The sequence below is a fragment of the Hippopotamus amphibius genome, chromosome 10 (genome assembly GCF_030028045.1).
Source record: "Hippopotamus amphibius kiboko isolate mHipAmp2 chromosome 10, mHipAmp2.hap2, whole genome shotgun sequence".
Lineage (NCBI taxonomy): Eukaryota > Metazoa > Chordata > Mammalia > Artiodactyla > Hippopotamidae > Hippopotamus > Hippopotamus amphibius.
This window is the reverse complement of record NC_080195.1, coordinates 72084082-72105458: the sequence shown is the minus strand read 5'-3', so window position 1 is coordinate 72105458 and position 21377 is coordinate 72084082. Positions and strand designations below refer to the sequence as shown.

The 21377-nt window shown below is 36.5% G+C and overlaps 2 protein-coding genes across 2 annotated transcripts in view; one reads left to right on the top strand and one right to left on the bottom strand.

The window, feature by feature from the left end:
• GABRR3 (gamma-aminobutyric acid type A receptor subunit rho3) overlaps nucleotides 1-21377 on the bottom strand; it is a 725962-nt gene that overhangs the window by 41347 nt on the left and 663238 nt on the right. Inside the window, exons 5-6 of the mRNA XM_057697588.1 lie at nucleotides 8046-8138; nucleotides 1220-1346 (exon numbers count right to left, since the gene is read on the bottom strand). Coding sequence (XP_057553571.1) covers nucleotides 1220-1344 — 125 coding nt within the window. The 5' untranslated portion in view covers nucleotides 1345-1346; nucleotides 8046-8138. The remainder of the gene's footprint in view (nucleotides 1-1219; nucleotides 1347-8045; nucleotides 8139-21377) is intronic.
• Nucleotides 19857-20780, top strand: LOC130830391 (olfactory receptor 5AC1). The gene has a single exon (XM_057697598.1). It carries the CDS (start codon nucleotides 19857-19859, stop codon nucleotides 20778-20780), a length of 924 nt encoding a protein of 307 aa, XP_057553581.1.

The following is a 21377-nucleotide window of genomic DNA, read 5'->3' as shown; positions in this document are numbered from 1 at the left end:
TTATAAGCAACCTGAAAAAACATACAGTTTGGTTGTATAGTCCCACATGTCCCAAATATTACTTGCCTAATTGCCTTGAAGAAGACTCAGAAAGTGTTTAAACCGGACAAGACTTCATAGCATCTCTGATCTGGGTGTGGGAGAGAAGCCTGCAAGGGAAGTGTGGGTGGTGGTCCTCGATTTTTAAGAGCAGGCAGGAGTCAGGAATCTAGTGACCTCTCCACCCCTCCCCCCCACACCTTTTTTGTTTTTTGGTCATTAGACCTGAGGCTTCAGAAGGATTTATTAAATTTTTATGTTCTCTTTCCTGATCTTATAGTGAGGGCTTCATAAATATTCAAGATGTGAGGGCAATCTGGCGGAAACACACGTCACCTCAATGATTGCTAAGGTTGGCTGGGTGATATTACTTACCTTCATTCCTCAATTTCTCCTACTGGGTCTTTTTTGCTAATCTTGTGCTTGGTGAAAAGCAAAGACTTTCCCTGTGACAGGAGGTCACTTCTTGGTTATTAAAGGTACCTGGGAAGTAGGGTGACTAATCGTTCTAGTTTGTCTGGGACTGAGAGGGTTCCTGGGAATTCAAGTGCTAAAAACCATGGAACCCCAGGCAAATCAAGATGAACTGGTCATTCTAGAAGAGAGCTATGCCCCTTCACTGGCAGGTCCAAGCATACTTCTATTATTGATGAGAAGATAATAATGACAATGTATTGACATCAGGATGATATTTCAAAGATGATTTTCAAAATGGAAAATGAATCTTAAAAAACAACAAATGCTACTCTCTCACTTTGTCTCAGCTTTGCTCTAATGTCTTTCAGTACTGTCTCATCGATATATAGAATTATACACCCTGCAAGTACTTGATATTAGAAATTGGTGCGTAGACTAATTTCTACTCAAAAAATTTTGAAGGAACATTAAACTCATGTCGTTTTCTGTAATAAATTCATTACTCACTGGAGAAATACAATCCTTGAAAGAAGATTCGTACATGAGCCCTTTAACTGTTTTCTCCAAAATTAAGCATGCAAATGCCAGCAGAGACCCCAGATTCTGTTCTTCCTATGCTAACCAGAGGTGACTTATTTTGATGGGTGAATGTTATCTCTAGAGACTATCACTGCCACAAATACGTGCTACCATTAAAGGCATATTTCCCATAGTTCTGAGGCAGCTGGTGAGAGAAACTAGGACCACACTATGGATGTCTTACCGGGTCCGTTTCATTGAAGAGGCGCAGCGCTGGTGGGGCTTCTTGATTTCAGCAGCAGCAAAAGCATTTGGCATCAGTGTCATCCAGATGCAGGTGAAGAAGACCAACTGGGAAGCCGGGATCATCTCTTGCAAAAGAAAGGAATATAGATGGATGCAATCAATGCTGTTACCAATATTGCTTCTTCATGTGTCTTTTAAAAAGTAATTAGAGTGCCAGGTAAAAAGGTATCAAGGGAAAAAGAGAGACACTGCCTTCAATGCTGTGTCTTTTGTTTTAGTAGGTTAAATGGATTGACATCATTTACAGGCAAACATCTGTCTGGATCATCAGCAATTTAAGAAAAAGCAGATTTTTTCATTTTCAGTTTCCATCCTTTAGTCCCTCTTTCCAGGGAAGGTTCTTAGTGGGATGCTTGATCCCCTACTCAATAAACTCTCAGCTGCAGTCCTTGGCAGACAAAGAAGTGAGGTTAGGCATTAAATCCCCTTAATCCAACACAATAGCATTTGAACATATTTAATGACTCAGCAAAATAATATGCTTAATGAGAACAAAGTTGATTATTTTAATTTTAGTTATAGTTTTAAAAATCCTGCCTTTTATCTCATGGTTGTTTTCTAATCTGGAAAGGAATCTTTCCCTCTCTAAATGTGTACAGATTGCCAGAGTACAAACAAAATTGAACTATTATTTTGTCAAATAAATAATCATATTTTGAGATGATGGTTTATTCCATTGATATCAAAAGTAGTTCAATTTAAGGTTTAATATGGTGAGCAGCCAGATTAAAAAAAAAAGAAATTAGTCTTGGGCAGTGGGTAGGAATTATGTTAAATTATGGCCACATAGGCTTCTAAAAGTACTTTGCCCACATTGAGAAGAAATATTCCCTCTCTGTATGCAAAGTACCAATGAATGGGCACGTTAGTGAAATTCAACTGGGAAATCACAGGGAGAGCAATCCAGCGACAGCTGACCTGTTTACTAGGACTTAAGAAGAATGCTTTCTGCCCAGGAATATGCTGTGAAGGAATTCTTAAATTTCCTTGAATTGATTTGTCTCCTTGACACCTCATATCCTGTGTTACTGCTTGATGGTGTTAATTTATTTGGACTTGGGTTACCTCTTCTCTTAGCCCATGCATCTCCTCCTATGTTTCTTTGGCATATCTTTCTTCTTTTTAAAAATATGTGTTTAATATAAAATATTACAAATATTATAATATTACAAACATACAGAATGATGTAATACATCCTTACCTCTCCCTCGATCCCCTGTGTAGTGTCTATCATTGTATACAGTTGTACTATTAGGTATATTATGTACACATTTTTTGCATATTTCAGAAAACCTTATAAAAATGGTGTTAAGTTTTACTTTTTCTGCCACATAGTTTTCCTCTCCACATTATGCTTAGATTTATTGCGTTGATAGACGTAGTCTTAGTTAATTCATTTTTACGTGCCATACAGTATCTCAGTGTGTGGATAACTAACATTCTTTTTATTCTTTTGCTGATGGGCATTATTTCTTGTTTCTCAACGATAAACAAGCTATTATAAGCAATCCCGCAGTGGATTTTTGTCAATATTTTCTTGTGCTTATGTGTAAGAGTTTCTCTAGGGTAAATACCTAGGAGTAAAACTTCCAGGCTGAACAATTTTCGCATCTTCTCATTTGTAGGAGACAACCATAATGAGCATTAACAGGACTGCACCAGTTTACAGCCCCACTAGCAGTGAATGACAGCCCTCGTTTCTTAAAATCCTTTTTTTTTTTTTCACTTACTTTTTTTTTTTATTTATTATTTTTTTGGGGGTACACCAAGCTCAATCATCCGCCTTCATACACATATCCCCGTATTCCCTCCCTTCCTTGACTCCCCCTTTTTTAACATGAATATTATCAGGCTTTTAAATCTTACCCAATCCAATCAATGTTGTAGTTTTAATTTTAATGTCCCTAGTGGTTAGAGAAGTTTGAGCATTTTTTTTTTTTCAAGTATTTCTGGGCCAATAAGCTTTCCTCTTCTGCAAAGAGCCAGTCAACAGAAGAAATGTGAGGAAAGTTGCTGGTCTTAAGCTACTGTCACTTTGGCTGCTGGAGGACATGACTGTGCTCAAAATTTGTTTTCTACCCTCGTGATCTCATGAGATCCAGGGCCCTGACACTTGACCTTAGCACTGTCTGCTACCTGGGCCTGTTCTCTTCATTAAGTACCGTGATCTACACTAACATTTCCCAAAGTAGTTCCTGGCTACACTGGAGATATTTTGTGAACAAACATTCTGTGCCAAGTGAGTTTGGGAAACACTAAAGATTTTTTTTGGGGGGGGCCGTGTACCAATAAAATTTGATTGTTGACATTGATATTTGAATTTCATAGAGTTTTCATGTATCATGAAATCTTCTTCTGTTCCCCCCCCCCCCCCCAATTAAACTCTGTAAAAACCATTTGGTGGGATGAATACAGCCCACGGGGCATAATTTGCCAATCCCAAGTCTGGGGATTCACAGTTCACATCACATGGTTCAGAGAAAATTCTCTTGTCCTTCAGCAATGAGGAGGATGTGAGTTCAGTGGTCTACCCTCAGTGCTTATCTTACTAGATCTGTTGGAAACAGTGAGACACCTGAGCTCTCCCTGCTACTTGAAATATTTTCTTCACCTGCCCTCTGGGATACTGGACTCGCCTGTTTTCCTCTTACATCTTGGTCATTCCTCCTCGGTTCTATTATCTGATCCCCTTCTTCTATCAGATTTTACAGCACTCGAGCAACTCTGTGCTCAGTACTTCAGTACTTTAGTACTTGTCTTTCCTACCAACTCACTCCTTTCGTGATCTCAGCCAGTCTCAAGGTTTTAAGAACTGTACATACCCCAAACACTCCAAAATTATATAATCAGTCCAGGCTTTTCTCTCAGAATTCCATCTCATATTCCTATGGTCTCAATGTTTGTGTCCCCCATATACAAATGTTGAAATCCCAACCCCCAAGGGTGATGGTTTTACTAGGTGGAGTCTTTTGGAGGTGATTAGGATGAAGCCCTCAAAAATGGGATGAATGGTCTCATAAAAGAGGCTCCAGGAAGATTTCTCACCCCTTCCACCACATGAGGACACAACAAGAAGTCTGCAACCTGGAAGACAGCTCTCATCTAATCAAGCTGGCACCCTGATCTTGGACTTGAACTGTGAGAAATAAATTCTGTGGTTTATAAACTGCCCAGCATGTGCTATAGTGTGATAGTGGCCCAAACAGACTAAGACGCACATCCAACTGCCTGCTTAATATTTCTACTTGGATGTCTGATAAGCATCTCAAGCGCAACATGTCCAAAAGTAAGCTTGTTAATATCCCTTCCCCCAGCCCACCTACAGCTTTCTCTATCTTAACTGATTACAACACTGTTCTTGACTCCTCTCTCTGACATTCCTTGTCCAATCCACCTTGAAAATACATCCAGGATACAAGTGTTTCCCACCAGCAGCTCAGCGACTATCCTGGCCTTTTAGTCATCGCCATCTGTTGTCTGAATTATTGCAGTGGTGCCCTGTCTCCCTGCTTCTTTCCTTGCCTTGTTTCCGTTAATTCTCAACACAGCAACCAGTGATCCTTTACAAATACAAGTCAGATCAAGTTACTTCTCTCTTCAAAACTCTGCAATGGCTTTTCCTTTTCTTCATTTTGAAGTCTTTACAAGGGCTAGGAAAGCCCTACATAATCCACAGCTCTCTCCTCCTCCTTGCCTCCTGGCCTCGCCTCTATTCCCCCCACTCCCACTGGCTGTTCCACAAACACTGGCCTCTTTGCTGTTCCTCGAACGCACCAAACACATCCCACAGCAGGGTCTTTGCACTGGTTGTCACCCTTGCCTGACCCACACTTCACCCAAGGATCTAGATGACTAACTCCTTTAACATATTTAAATCTTTGCTCAAATGTCATTTATTCAATGATGTATGTCCCCATCCCCCTTTAAAAATGCAGTATGCTCCCTTTCCTCCAAAAACCTGTTACCAATCTACCATATACCACACTTAGCATGTTTTATACAATTTACTTATTATATTTATTACTCATTGCCTGCCTAACCATGCTAGAATGTAAGCTTTACAAGCAAGCATTCTTTGTCTGTTTTGTTCCCTGGGGTATCATAAACACTTCTAACCATTTTTGGCATATAATCAGTGTTTAATAAATATTTGTTACATTAAAAACATCAGTAAAAAGCCTGTTTAGTTCTGCTGAATTCTGTGTTTCCCGAACTTGGTTGACCTCAGATCTCCATTAAAAAAAAAATCCACCAGACTTATAATATTCCTCAAAAAAAAAGTGCTCCTCCAGAGTACTCAGTTTGGGAGATTCTGATTTATCAATAAATCTGTGCATTATACATCCTCCTTATCAAAATTCTAGGTCCTAGCATCTTGAGACCACTTTTGATTACTACTAAATTTTTAAGTTCGTAATGAAATATTGGTAGTCGGCGAAGGGTAAAGAGGGGATTTCTTGAAGCAATACTTTGACCTAAAGGAATGAAGTACTAAAGTAGAACTTGTCCACCTGCTGGGCGAGCAGTGGAGCTTTTGGGGGCCACATGTTCTTCAGAAATATCTGGCAGGTCACATGCCTCCTCACCACCACCTAATCATATCAGGGTGCCCTGGGTGCCCCATCCACATTGTAGAAATGATGCAAATCCACCCGCCCTTTTTGTTGAATAATCTTTGCTAGAACAACTACCCATATCAACATTAAGGGAGGAATAAAAGCAGTTTTAATTGTCAGTTATGAATTTTGTTTGCATAAAAATAAAAATAAGGCAATGGCCTAGGCTACAAAGAGTTGGCCCATAGAAGGTCTTAGGGTTTCAATTCAATTACAGTAAGACATCTGTCTCTGTTGTTGCTGAATCTGCTCCTTATCCCTTTAATGCTTTCTTTGCAAACCCAGTAAGCTTCTTAAGAAAAAAGTAGAAAATCACATCTGTCAAAATTAGACAGTGGTAACTACCAGGAAACCTGCATTAATCACAGGGTCACTGGAGACTTTCATAAAGGTTTAAGTTCTCTCTCACACAAACGGCCTCCTGTTCACTCTCCTTCCACACTGACGATGTCAGCCAGTTTCTATCCGTTTGGCAGGGAGACAAAGAGAACATCTTGGGATGTGCAGTTATTTTGCTTACAGAGAGAAAACACAAGGAAAGTGGAGGCCTTATTTACACTGGGTCAAGAATATCTGACAACAATAACAAACTCCAAGCCTCCAGAAATTTCCCACCATGTCTGCCTGATGCCAAGGAGGCAAAATATCTTGAGTGGGAAATTGCAGAGTCATAGAATGTTGATACGGAAAGACCTTTGGAGATTATTTAGGCTATCTACATCTGTTTTTTTATACATAAGGAAACTAAGACTAGAGAGATTAAGTACACAATTCGTTTGCTTTTTGTTTTCTTATTTATTTTCCTTCGGTACATTGGAAATATAATAGAACCTGGCCAAGAGTGGCCACTAGGGGGCATTATGCTGTCCCTCCAAAAAACCTTGCTCTCACTCAGAAATGGTTTTTTCTCTTCCGTTTCTCAGAATTCCCAGAGCCCCAATAGAGCATCTTTACTTCAACCCCCCTCTTGCATTCCCCTCCCATTTCTTTCCTGAGATAAAGAATCAACAGTGATGTGAACGAGGACTCCACATCAGTGGAAACTGGGTGACAGGAAAGCAGTCTTCACCATAGTGTAATAATACAATGTAACCACGAGATGGCAGCACAGACGACACAATATTGCTTAAGCATTCTCTTCCTTATGAAATGAAAATCACAAACTAAATGATGAGCACTTATGATACTGCAAAATTAAATGAAAAGATTAATAATATAATGCCAAATGATTCAGGCAAAAAGAAAATTCCTGTTATTGAGGAAAACTCATTTTTTCACCTTGCATGAAGATTGAACACTGAGCCCATTTTTTTTTTTAAGCTCTTTCTTGGAATATAATTGCTTTACACTCTTGTACCAGTTTTTGAGGTACACCAAAGTGAATAAGCTGTATTTATACATATATCCCCATTTCCCCTCCCTCCCGCGACTCCCTCCCACCCTCCCTGTGCTGGCCCTCTAAGACGTCACCCATCATCGAGTTGATCTCGCTTTGTTATATGGCAACTTCCCACTAGCTATCTATTTTACAGTTGGTAGTGTGTATATGTCTATGCTACTCTCTCACTTCATCCCAGAATCTTTTATAGATATAAGAATGGCATTTTGTTTTATCTCTGGGAACCACTATAGCTAGGCTATAGAGGTGAACACTGTAAAAAGAAACTTTCCAGAGAAAGACAAATATAATATGATATCACTTATTTGTGGACTCTAAAAAGATGATACAAATGAACTTATCTGCAAAATAGAAATAGACTCAGAGACATAGAAAACAAACTCAGGCCAAATGGGAAAGGTGGGGGTGAGAGTGGGGGTGGGCAGGAGTTTGCGACTAGCAGGTACAAATTACTATATGTAAAATACATAAAAAACAAGTTCCTACCATACCATATAGTAAAGGGAACTATATTCAATATCTTGTAATAAACTATAATGGAAAAGAATCTGAAAAAAAAAAAGAGCCTATGTATATACGCTGAATCACTTTGCTGTACACCAGAAACTAACATAACATTGTAAATCAACCATATTTCAATAAAAAAGAAACTTTCCATCAAAATAAAGTACCCGTCATGAGTAATGTATTGAAAAGACATGGGATAAGGAACTAGGAGACTTGGGTCTGGGATGGGATGTGGCATTCACTGTATGATTTTTAGAAAGCTTCTTAACCTCTCTGGGCTTCCATTTCCTCTTCTGTATTCATTAGGCGGATGGATTTAGAAGATTTTTGAAATCCTTGAGGAGACAATCAAATATAGCAGTTAAGAATATGATCTTTGGCAACAGATTTCCTAGGTGCAAATCCTAATGCTTCCACTTACTGGATGTGAGAACACTGGCAATGGCTTAATATTTTTCTCTGAGTCAGTTACATCATATGTCAATTAGGGATGACATCACTAGGACCTATCTCTTAGGATTATAGTAAGAATTGATGGAATAATACCATGTGTTTAGTACAATGTCTGGTACATTGAAAATATAATAATTAACATTTTTAATGTTAACTGCCAATCTTATTCATCTCTATTAATGTAGTTTTTGCATTTCCAACATCATGACTTTGATTAAAACTACCACCATTCTCCAGTCTTCCAGTCTTGAAATTTTGAAGTCATCTTTGACCCCTATTTTTTCAAGGCTTAAATTTTTTTGATTCATTAAAAAATTTCTTTTCCCTTCAAAACTTCTTCTCCTTCTGCTTCTCCTAAATGCCCATCAACAGATGAATGGATACAGAAGATGTGGCACATATATACAATGGAATATTACTCAGCCATAAAAAGGAACGAAATTGAATTATTTGTAGTAAAGTGGATGTACCTAGAGTCTGTCATAAAGAGTGAAGTAATCCAGAAAGAGAAAAACAAATACTGTATGCTAATGCATATATATGGAATCTGAAAAAATGGTACTGATGAACCCAGTGGCAGGGTAAGAATAAAGATGCAGATGTAGAGAACGGACTTGAGGACATGGAGCTGGGGAAGGGGAAGCTGGGATGAAGTAAGAGAGTCACATTGACATATATAAACTACCAAATGTAAAATAGATAGCTAATGGGAAGCTGCTGCATAACACAGGGAGATCAACTCGATGATTGGTGATGACCTGGAGGGGTGGACAGGACTTGTGGGAGGGAGGTTCAAGAGGGAGGGGATATGAGGATATATGCATAAATACAGCTGATTCACTTTGTTGTACAGCAAAAACTGGCACAACAGTGTAAAGCAATTATACTAAAATGAAGATCTGGAAAAAACAAACAAAAAAACTTCTCCTTCTCCTTCTTTTTTTAGTTCCCTTGTCTTCCCAATGCCACTAGACTATTTTGCCTCTAACATAGGTGAATACTTCAATCAGCCTCCTTGCCCCAAGCCTTTCTACTTTCTTCTATATGCAGTTGCCAAATTTCTCTTAGTGATACTTCTTTTCTCTGGCTAAAATGTTTTCCCATTGCCTATAGGAGAAAGCCTATTCTGTTACATTGGCCTATGTTACTACACCCTTGCAAATACCGTGTTATCAGTGTAGCTTTATAGTAAGTAAATCTTAAAATTCTCCAACTTCATTTTTCTTATTCAATCTGTTTTAGTTTTCTAGTTCCTTTCCTCTTCTGTATAAGTCTTAGAGTCAGTTTTCTACATCTACAAAATTCTGCTAGGATTTTGATTGGCATTGTATTAAATATGTGGGTCAGTTTGGTGAGAATACACATCTTATGTTGAATCTTCCAATCACACAGCATGGTATGCCTCTACTTAGGGCTTTTATGGCTTCTTTCAGTAGTGTTTTATAGTTTTCAGTATCTAAATCTTGTACATATTTTATTATATTTAATACCTAAGTGTTGCATGTTTTTGGAGTCATTATAAATGGCATTGTCTTTTTAAAAAAATTTTGGTTTCCAATTATACATTGCTAGTTTATAGAAATATAATTATCTTTTTCTTCAGTTAAGAAATTTGGTACAGAACTAGAACAAGAAATTTTACAATTTGTATGGAAATGCAAAAGACCCTGAGTAGCCAAAGCAATCTTGAGAAAGAAAAATGGAGCTGAAGGAATCAGGCTCCCTGACTTCAGACTATACTATAAAGCTACAGTAATCAAGACAGTATGGTACTGGCACAAAAACAGAAATATAGACCAATGGAACAGGATAGAAAGCCCAGAGATAAACCAATGCAAATGTCACCTTATCTTTGACAAAGGAGGGAAGAATATACAATGGAGAAAAGACAGCCCCTTTGATAAGCGGTGCTGGGAAAATTGGACAGCTACATGTAAAAGAATGAAATTAGAACACTTCCTGACACCATACACAAAAATAAACTTAAAATAGATTAAAGACCCCAAATTTAAGGCCAAACACTATAAAACATAGGCAGAACATTCTATGACATAAATCACAGTAAGATCCTTTTTGACCCACCTCCTGGAGTCATGGAAATAAAAACAAAAATGAACAAATGGGACCTAATGAAACTTAAAAGCTTTTGCACAGCGAAAGAAACCATAAACAAGACAAGAAGGCAACCCTCAGAATGGGAGAAAATATTTGCCAATGAAACAAATGACAAAGGATTAATTTGCAAAACATACAAGCAGCCCATGCAGCTCAATATCAAAAAACAAACAACGCAATCCAAAAATAGGCAGAAGACCTAAATAGACATTTCTCTAAAGAAGACATATGGATGGCTAACAAACACATGAAAAGATGCTCAACATCACTAATCATTAGAGAAATGAAAATCAAAGCCACAATGAGGTATCACATCACATTGGTCAGAATGGCCAATGTGAACCATTGGCCACCATCAAAAAATCTAGGAACAATAAATGCTAGAGAGGCTTTGGAGAAAATTGAACCCTCCTGCACTGTTGGCAGGAATGTAAATTGATACAGCCACTATGGAGAAGAGTACAGAAGTTCCTTAAAAAATGAAAAATAGAACTACCATGTGACCCAGCAATCCCACTCCTGGGCATATACCCTTAGAAAACCATAATTCAAAAAGATACATGTATCACAATGTTCACTGCAGCACAGGACATGGAAGCAACCTAAATGTTCATTGACAGATGAATGGATAAAGAAGACATGGCACATATATACAATGGAATATTACTCAGCCATGAGAAGGAATGAAATTCAGTTCTTTGTAGTGAGGTGGATGGACCTAGAGCCTGTCATACAGAGTGAAGTAAGTCAGAAAGAGAAAAATACCATATGCTAATGCATATATATGGAGTCTGAAAAAACAGCACTGATGGACCTAGTGGCAGGGCAAGAATAGGAATGCAGATGTAGAGAATGAACTTGAGGATACAGGTTGGGGGAAGGGGAAGCTGGGACAAAGTGAAAGAGCAGCACTGACATATATACACTACCAAATGTAAAATAGAAGGCTAGTGGGAAGGTGATGCATAACACAGGGAAATCAACTCAATGCTTGTTGATGACCTAGAGGGGTGGGATAGGGAGGGTGGGAGGGAGGCTTAAGAGGGAGAGGATATGGGGATATATGTATAAATAGAGCTGTTCCACTTTGTTGTACAACAGAAACTAACACAGCATTGTAAAGCAATTATACTCCAATAAAGGTCTTAAGGAAAAAAGAAGATGGTGAAAATGGTCACCCTGGGCAAGTATAATGTTCATAAAGCCTATCATAATAAAGTTGCTAAAGAATCAATAAAAAAAGAAATTGTGGTAAAATACACAACATAAAATTGACCATCTCAATTATTTTTCAGTAAACAGGTATGTATTAAGTGCATTCAAATTATTGTGCAACCATCAATATCATTCATCTCCAGAACCCTCTCCTCTTTTGCTTTTAATTAAGACAATTTTTAAAGAGCAGTTAATGGTTCACAGCAAAGTTGAAAGGAAGGTACAGAGAATTTCCATTTACCCTCTTCCCCTACACACGTATAACATGTATAGGCCCCTCCCCCATTATCAACATCCTACACCAAAGTGGTACATTTGTTACAACTGATGAACCTACACTCATACATCATAATCACCCAAAGTCTGTTTATATTATGCTTCACTTTTTATGTTGTACACTCTATGGGTTTGGACAAATGTATAATGACATGTATCCATCATTATGGTATCACACAGAATATTTTCACTGCCCTAAAAATCCTGCTCACCACCAGTTCATCCCTCTGCCGTCAACCCCTGGCAACCTCTGATCTTTTTACTGTGTCCGTAGTTTTGCCTTTTCCAGAATATCATATAGTTGGAATCAGAGAGTATGTAGCCTTTTCAGATTGGCTTCTTTCACTTAATAATATGCATTTAAGTTTCCTCCATATCTTTCTATGGATTGATAGCTCATTTCCTTTTAGCCACAGAATAATATTCCATTGTCTGGATGTACTACAGTTTATTTATCCATTTACCTACAGTAAAGGACATCTCGGTTGCTTGCCAGTTTTTGGCAGTAATGAGTAAATTTGCTGAAAACATCTATGTGCAGGTTTTTATATAGGCATAAGTTTTCAACTCCATTGGGTAAATACCAAGGAGTGTAATTGCTGGATCATATGATAAGAATATGTTTAGTTTTGTAAGAGACCACCAAACTGTCTTCAAAAGTGGCTGTACCAGTTCATAGTCCCACCAGCAATGAATGAGAGCTGCTGTTGCTCCACATCCTTGTCAGCATTTGGTGTTGTCAGTGTTCTAGATTTTGGCCATTCTAGTAGATGTGTAGTGGTGCCTCATTTTAATTTTCATTTCCCTGAAGACATATGATGTGGAGCATACTTTTATATGCTTATTTGCCATCTGTATAACTTCTTTGGTGAGGTGTCTGTTAAGGTCTTTGTCCCATTTAAAGTTGGGTTGTTTGTTTTCTTATTGTTGAGTTTTAAGACTTCTTTGTATATTTTGGAACAACAGTCTTTTATCAGATGTGTCTTTAGCAAATATTTTTTCCCATACTGTAACTTGTATTCCCATTCTCTTGACATTGTCTTTTGCAGAGCAGAACTTTTTAATTCTAATGACATCTAGCTTGTCAGTTTTTTTTTTTTTCTCCATGGATTGTGCCTTTGGTATGGTATCTAAAATGGCATCACCATAGGCAAGTCATCTAGGTTTTCTCCTTTTTTATTTCTTAGGAGATTTATAGTTTTGCATTTTATATTTAGGTGTGTGACCCTTTTTGAGTTAATTTTTGTGAAGGGTGTAAGGTCTGCATTCTGCTCTTTTTGGATGGCATGTCCTATAAACATCTATTAAGTCTATCTGGTCTAATGTGTCACTTAAGGTCACTTTCTTTATTAATTTTCCATGTACATGATATATCCATTGATGTAAGTGGGGTATTAAAGTCTCCTACTATTTTGTGTTACTGTCAATTTCTCCCTTTACCTCTAATATATGCTTTTTATATTTAGGTGCTCTTATATTAAGTGCATGTATTTTTTTTATGTTATATCTTCTACTTGGATCGACCCCTTTATCAGTATATAAAGCAGTTCTTTCTCTTTTATTACAGACTTTGTTTTAAAGTCTATTTTGTCTGATATGGGTATTGCTACTGCAGCTTTTTTTTTGTTTCCATTCACATGGAATGGCTTTTTTCATTCCTTCACTTTCAGTCTACGTATGTCTTTAGCTCTGAAGTGAGTCTTTTGTAGGCAACATATAGATGGGTCTTGATTTTTTTTTTAATCCAATCAACTACCCTATGTTTTTTGATTGGAGAATTTACTCCATCGACATTTAAAGTAATTATTGATAAGTACATACTCATTTTCATTTTGTTACTTGTTTTCTGGGTGTTTTTATGGTTCTCTGTTCTTTTCTTCTGCTTTTAGTCTATTCCCTTGTGGTTTGATGATTTTCTTTAATATTATGCTTGTGTTCCTGTCTATTTTTCGTGTATCTATTGCAGGTTTTTAATTTGTGTTTACCGTGATGTTCATATATACTGACCTATAACTATATCTACTTGTTTTAAACTGATAGTCATTTAAGTTCAAACACACTCAGGGTCTTTCTACTCCACAATCTTGACTCTGCCTCTCAAGCCTCCTTTTTATTATTGTTATTTGTTAGCAGTTCTAAGTGATACCAGTGATAAAATGCTTCTCCATGAAAAAAATATTTTGTTAGTCAGTTTGAAACAACCACTGCCTTTCCTGTTAAGTATTACTAATATATACATATGTTTAAATTAGCATGTGTTATTAAGGAAGTATTAATAAAGAGTACATTCTGTTTAGAAGTTTATTCAGAGAACTTCTATTTAACAGTTGCCCTAGACCCATGGGAATTCAGCTATTTGTACTCATTTTAAGAATAAGCTCAAAAAAGTCTGGAATTACTCAGATTGAACCTTTTTATATAGTTGGAGTAAATACCCTCTATGTAACATTTATAACAGGTCACTAAGGCAGAAGAGAAGCCAATGTTTCAGAGATTTTTTTCACTTGAGATTGTCATTCTCAAACTTCAGTAAGCATGAGCCCACAGGTATTGAATTCAGTAGATCATTGCTGGGCTTGGGGTTCTGCATTATCCAGAAGCATCCTGGGTGATTCTGATGCAGGTGGCCCTTGGAGCACATTTTGAGAGTTGAGTCACCAAAATTGCCCAAGCATTATGACCCCACTTTAGATTTTTAATTCTTATTTCTTTTTAATAGGAAAGCCTACCTCATATTTAAACATTAATTCAAGGCTTTTAAAGTGTTCATCAATTATCTTACTTGATACTTTCAGCTATTTTGGAAAAATAGAAAAGTGGTATTTCTTCCATTTCCAAGTTAGGCAGACTGGAGTAGTAGGAAAAACACAAGAATATACAATGGGGAAAAGACAGTCTCTTCAATAAGCAGTGCTGGGAAAGCTGGACAGCTATATGTAAAAAAATAAAGTTAGAACATTTTCTCACACCCTATATGAAAATAAACTAAAAATGGCATAAATACCTAAATGTTAGACTGGAAATCATAAAACTTCTGGAAGAAAACATAGGAAGAACACCCTTTGACATAAATTATAGCAATATATTTTTGAATCTTGTCTCCTATGGCAAAGGAAATAAAAGCAAAAATTAACAAATGGGATGTAATCAAACTTGAAAGCTTTCACACAGCAAAGGAAACCACAGATAAAATGAAAAGACAGATTAATGAATGGGAGAAAATATTTGCAAATAATATTCTTGATTAGGGGTTAATATCCAAAATATATAAAAACCTCATACAACTCAATATAAACAAACAAACAACCTGACTAAAAAGTGGTTAGAAGACCTAATAGACATTTTTTCAACGAAAGCATACATATGGCCAACAGGCAGATGAAAAGGTGCTAATAATCAGAGAAATTCAAATCAAAACCATAATGAGATATCACCACGCACTGACAGAATGGCTATCATCAAGAAGGACACAGATAACAAATGGTGATGATGTGGAGAAAAGGGAAGCCTTGTACACTGTTTGTAGGAATATAAATTGGTGGAGCCACTGTGGAAAAGAGTGTGGAGGTTCCTTAAAAAACTAAAAATAGAGTTACCATATGATTCAGGGTACATATCTGGAAAAAAGGAAAAAAAGTGAGTCGAAAAGATACATAAACCCCAATGTTCATAGCAGCACTATTTAAGTAGCCAAGATATGGAAGAAAACTTAGAGTCCATCGACAGATGCATGGATAAAGAAGATATGGTATATATACACAATGGAATACTACTCAGTCACAAAAAATGAAATTTTGCCTTTTGGAACAACATAGATAGACCTGGAGGGTATTACGTTTAGTGAAATAAATCAGACAGAGAAATACAAATACTGTATATTTTCACTTACATGTGGAACCTAAACAATGAAACAAATTAATAAATATAGCAAAACAGAAGCAGACACAGATATAGAGAACAAACTAGTGGTCACTGGAGGGTGGGGGGAGAGGGAAGGGCAGAGGGTCAATATAGAGTTACAAACTACTATGCATAATATACATAAGCTACAAGGAGATATTGTACAGCACAGAGACTAGAGGTAATACTTACTATACACATATATTTATACACAGTTGACCCCTGAACAATGTTGAGGTTAGATGTGATGACCCTCCGCTCCCTGAAAACTGGTATAACATTTAGCTGGCCCTCTGAATACATGGTTCCTCCATAACCATGGTTCTGCATCCATGGATTTGACCAACAGTGGGTTATGTAGTAATGTAGAATTTAATGCTGAAAAAAATCTGAGTATAAGTGGACCTGTGCAGTCAAACTGTGTTGTTCAAGGGTCAACTGCATCATAAATTTCTTTTTGGAAGTATAAAGTTTGGGAAGTTAGTAATTTCAAAATTTGTAGTGTAAATCAGTACAATTTCCCAAGAGGCCCATTGAAGATTTGTTGAAAGAAAATCCTTAACATCATGCATGTTTTGGACAAATTAGCTTCAACTCTATAACTTTATAATTATAGATTTTTATAAAATTGATGTAGCTGGAGAAACAACTCACATGTTTTTCAAACTAAGAACATAGGAAAATATAAATGATATATTATTCAATTGAAAATAATTTGTGAAAAGTATGTGGAGCAGTAGCATAATCACATATATAAAATTTTTAATAACACATATAAATGTATGTATAACATATATGTAAATATACCAATAGAGCTACATGCATTGGTTAAAAATGAAAGAAAAGATACCCTAAAAGTTAACTGTATTTTCCAGTGATTAGTGAGATTACAGCAATTACTTTGTGCTTTTCTACATTTTCAATTTTTTCTACAATTAAGCTGCAATTTTTCTAATATTAAACTGAAATTGCTTTTAGAAGAAAGAAAAGCTATGAAAATAATAGTTGCAAAAAAGCATGTTCAAAATAATACGTTGATTAACCTGTAATGCCCAGTAGACTGACTTTATTCTACAGGGACTCTTTTGGTGACACTGAGGAGTTTCAATATTATCTTCACAAACAGATTTGAAGATGGGAGAATATAAATACCTTTCCTTTTAAACTGCATTTCTCAAAGAAGATTATTATGAGATGAATAATTGTTTTTGACATTTTTGTTCTTGTACTTTGAGTCTTTATGAAAATTTGTATTTTATGGCATGTCTGCATCTTCTTATTGGGACTGGGTAAGAATGCAGTGCTTTATTTTATTGTCATTATCCTTTCCATGAAAAGTGATAGAACATATCGTTTTAGTATCAAGAGTTTCTCAGGAGCTGTCAAAATATCTGAAAAAATTTTGAAATGATTTATCTACCAAATGGAACAGAGAGCGTTCCTGAACTGAACAGTCAAGTAAACATGATGTTCAATCCTCTGAACCCTTACGGATAGAAGCTATATACTTGTAGAATGAAGATTTGAATTGGTGCTATTACGTGTAGAGTCTGTGTGCTTAACTGTTATACTCTGCTACTTAACTAAATAGCAAAGAGGAGTCATAGACCCATAGACGGTGGGCAGATGTTCCTTAGAAAATCCAGGGCACTGCAGATGAAATCTTAGAACAAAGTCATAAAGTGGTTTAGGCATAGTCACTTAGTAATTTAGAGGTGGAATTGAGATACAAAGCTTCAGAAATTATGTTACATTTTTGTGAACATTTTATTTGCCAGGATAAAGAGTTATGGAACCAATCTATTTACTCGTTCATGTCTGTAAATGTGGAATTCACTCTAGCCCTTACTGTGCTGTCACAGAATCCAGAAGATTTTCCAGCAGTGAAGAATCATAGGGTTATGGAGCTTTTAAGGGCAGTCTATGCCTTTGCCTTTAGCCTGGTTCTTGTTTAGATTGTACTTCTCTGGAGACAGGCAGAAAGAAGGAATTCATTGCATGGGGCCCAAGCCATACCTCATTATCATATTCTAAGCAGAATGTAAAATGAAGATAACCTGCTACTTTCAGTGATATGACAGCAGTGTGCTTACTCAATGACTACTGCCAATGTTACCAGACTCTCTTTTTGTACTTTTTAAAGTCTAATATTAATCTCAAATTTTCTCTTTTCCTATTCCTTATGAAGTTGCAGAACTGTTTTCCTCAACATAGCATCTCCTTTTAAAGGAAAAAACAAACAAAACAAAAAACACCCCCACCCCCAAAACCTCTATGTGCATTTCTGTAGAAAATACCCCAATTCTTCTATATATTTACTGTTCAAAGATTATTCTTGTCAGACTGCTTTCAGAAACCCCATCTTCCTCAAATTTTCTACACTGTTTCCTTTTTTTGAATTACAGTACAGGCATTTTGAAAAAATGTTTGAGGCTAGCATAGACTTGGCAGTGAAATCTTCAGCTACATTCTGCAGAATTGGTGACTAGGTTATAGAAATAAAAATTTGTGCTGGAATGACTCCCATGTGGCTGGACATGTCCTAAAAGCCAGGGAACTGTGAACCCAAGTCTTATAAATAGTTCCTTGCACGGTTGTATACTTAAATCAGCCGTTTCTAATTGGCTAGATCCTTCTTTAGATAACTGAGGCAGGAATTTGGATGCACAAAACACATTTCATGTTCAGAAATGTATACAATTTGTCACTGATAAAATGCATTATGATAATGTGGACTTAGGTTTATTCCCCTAGGTTTCCACAGGATCTAGGCTTCTCATTTGCTTCCCACAACTATATAATTAACAGGTACATTTGTAATTTGGGGCTCTTTTCTGCCTTGCCTATTTTCATGTTAGCCATTGCCTACCAATGTGTTTCATTTTCCCCTCCTCATTATATTTGGGTGTAAAAAAAGTTTAAATTTTTTACTATTTAAATTGAATCCAGATATTCAAAACACTAAACACTGGCTAGTCTTTCCGCTGTGATGTCTTTTGTAATGTTACATTCTACCCTGACTTTGATAGTCTCACTTGTAATCTCAAAAAGGCAGGGAAGGAAAATCCTTATAATTGTTTTAGAATTATGTGCTTCTGACAGATTAAAGCATTCTTGGTTAACTGCGTGATAATTGTCTACATTGGCACGCAGAGTCCTAGCTCTTAGATTCTTCCCAAATCTGCAGATAAGCCGGCTAATATCTGTTTTTTTCTCTCTTCTTAAAGGAGGAGTTATTTTAGCATCACTGGTAAAATACAGAGTTAGAGTTTCTGTGGGTGACTGAGCTAGGAACGACAGTGTTCTAGCTTAGGAGACACTAAATAAATATTTTATGATTGAATGAATGATGTTCATATATGAGAATTTATTGAGTAAAATTAAAAAGAGCCTATTTGAAATTTGGTGGTTTTTTTGAGGAATGTATAACCAAAAGAGTCTATTAGGAATTTGGGGTAATTTTTGTTGAATATGTAATCAAACAACATAATAATAATGGATAGGAAACAGCAAAAATGAAATTTTAACTTATTGTCCTACTACTCTACCCATTAATGTCTTAGCAGGAAATAATGATACATGTTAGTAGTACAAAGATATAGGCTATTTTTTGGTTCAATAGAAAAGTTACAATTGAGTTCTTGAGAAATGGTGAGAACACTTCTATTTTCACCATTTGAATGGTGAACCCGAACCAGTTTCACTTTTTAGAGATTGTAAAATAAAACGTATAATATATTTTCTATTCTTAATTTTGTACAACATTTCACCATTAGTACATTCAATTTAAGGTATTTATGAGTGACAAGTTATGGGCTAAGTCAAATGGTGTCCACAGCCTCCTCCATGAAACTTTAAGGTAAATACATATTTTGAAACCTTTAAAAAACTCCTTCCTCCTTAAAATTCTTTATAATATACTCTTAAGTGTGTTTTAAAAAAGAGAGACCCTGTACCTTCATATTTGTTCAGTAAGGAGCATCTGAAATACAGTAACGTGACATTGCAATTCAATAATTTTTCAATTCACCTTGATTAATTTTTTTCACTTTTGTCATTTCATGTCTCCATTGCAGTGATCAGCCTGAGTGAATATGATAGAAGCAAACAAGACGCTGGTGACTGAGTTTGTTCTCACAGGACTTACAGATCTTCCAGGGCTGCAGGTCCCCCTGTTCCTGGTGTTCTTGGTCATCTACCTCACCACCATGGTGGGCAATCTGGGACTGACTTTTCTCATCTGGAAGGACCCCCATCTTCACACCCCCATGTACTTATTCCTGGGCAGTTTAGCCTTTGCAGATGCTTGTTCTTCATCCTCTGTGACACCCCGGATGCTTGTCAACACCTTAGACAAGAGTCAAATGATATCCCTCTTTGAATGCATGACCCAATACTATTTTTTTGGGTCCAGTGCCACCACAGAATGTTTCCTCCTGGTAGTGATGGCCTATGACCGCTACGTAGCCATATGCAACCCCTTGCTTTACCCAGTAGTGATGTCCAATAGACTCTGCACTTGGTTGATAAGTGTGTCATATGCAGTTGGTTTTCTGCATCCTATAATTCATGTAGGATTATTATTTAGATTAACTTTCTGCAAGTCCAATATAATCCATCATTTCTATTGTGAAATCTTGCCACTTTTTACAATTTCTTGCACTGACCCATCTGTTAATGCTTTGGTGATTTTTATTTTTGCCTCTTTTATACAAGCTTTTACTTTGATGACCATCATAGTCTCTTACACGTGTGTGCTCTTTGCCATCCTGAAAAAGAAGTCTGAAAAGGGCAGGAGCAAAGCCTTGTCCACGTGCAGTGCCCACCTGCTCTCTGTTTCCTTGTTCTATGGCACTCTCTTCTTCATGTATGTGCGTCCTGGGTCTGGCCCAGATCAATATCAGGATAAAATGTACTCACTGTTCTACACGATTATAATTCCCCTGCTAAACCCCTTTATCTATAGCCTAAGAAACAAGGAAGTTTTAGGTGCACTTAGCAAAATCATAAAGAAATAAATAGTTATCAGGAATACTTTCAATAGTCTTTTCTTTTTACTCTTTGTTTAAATAAAGTATACTAACTGGCCCTGGGTTTTGCACATACTAGGGACTGAGTAAGTAGTTGTTAAATGAATGAATAATAATATTTAGACTAGACATGCTTGTCTTAGCTATTAGTGAACCTGGTCCTCAAAATAATTGATAAACAGGGTAAGACATCACTGACTTTTTGTTGGTTTAAATCCATCCTTATAAATGAAACTGAAATCCCAAATTACTAAGCTTGAAATACATATAAACTCTTCTGTTCCCATATATACACATTTAAAAATGCTTTCAAATTTACATTCTTTTAAAGGAAGACGCAAGTCTATGTCAATCCTCTGTTTAAGAAGTACTCATGCCCTCCGAAATAATTCTTGAGCATGTAATTTTTCAAAACCTTCTCTTTAGTTAATATCTATGAGTCAAATAATTGTACAACAAAGAATATTGTTAGACTGAATATGACAAAATATATCCCTCTTGAGGCATTTAAATGAACATTTCTATGAGTTTTAATAGTAATTTTGCAAATTAACTTGTATTTGTATTACATTCATAAAAAGGTAA

Bases quoted from the DNA above. Each gene is read 5' to 3' on its own strand.
- LOC130830391 (XM_057697598.1), top strand. From the start codon at position 19,857: ATGATAGAAGCAAACAAGACGCTGGTGACTGAGTTTGTTCTCACAGGA.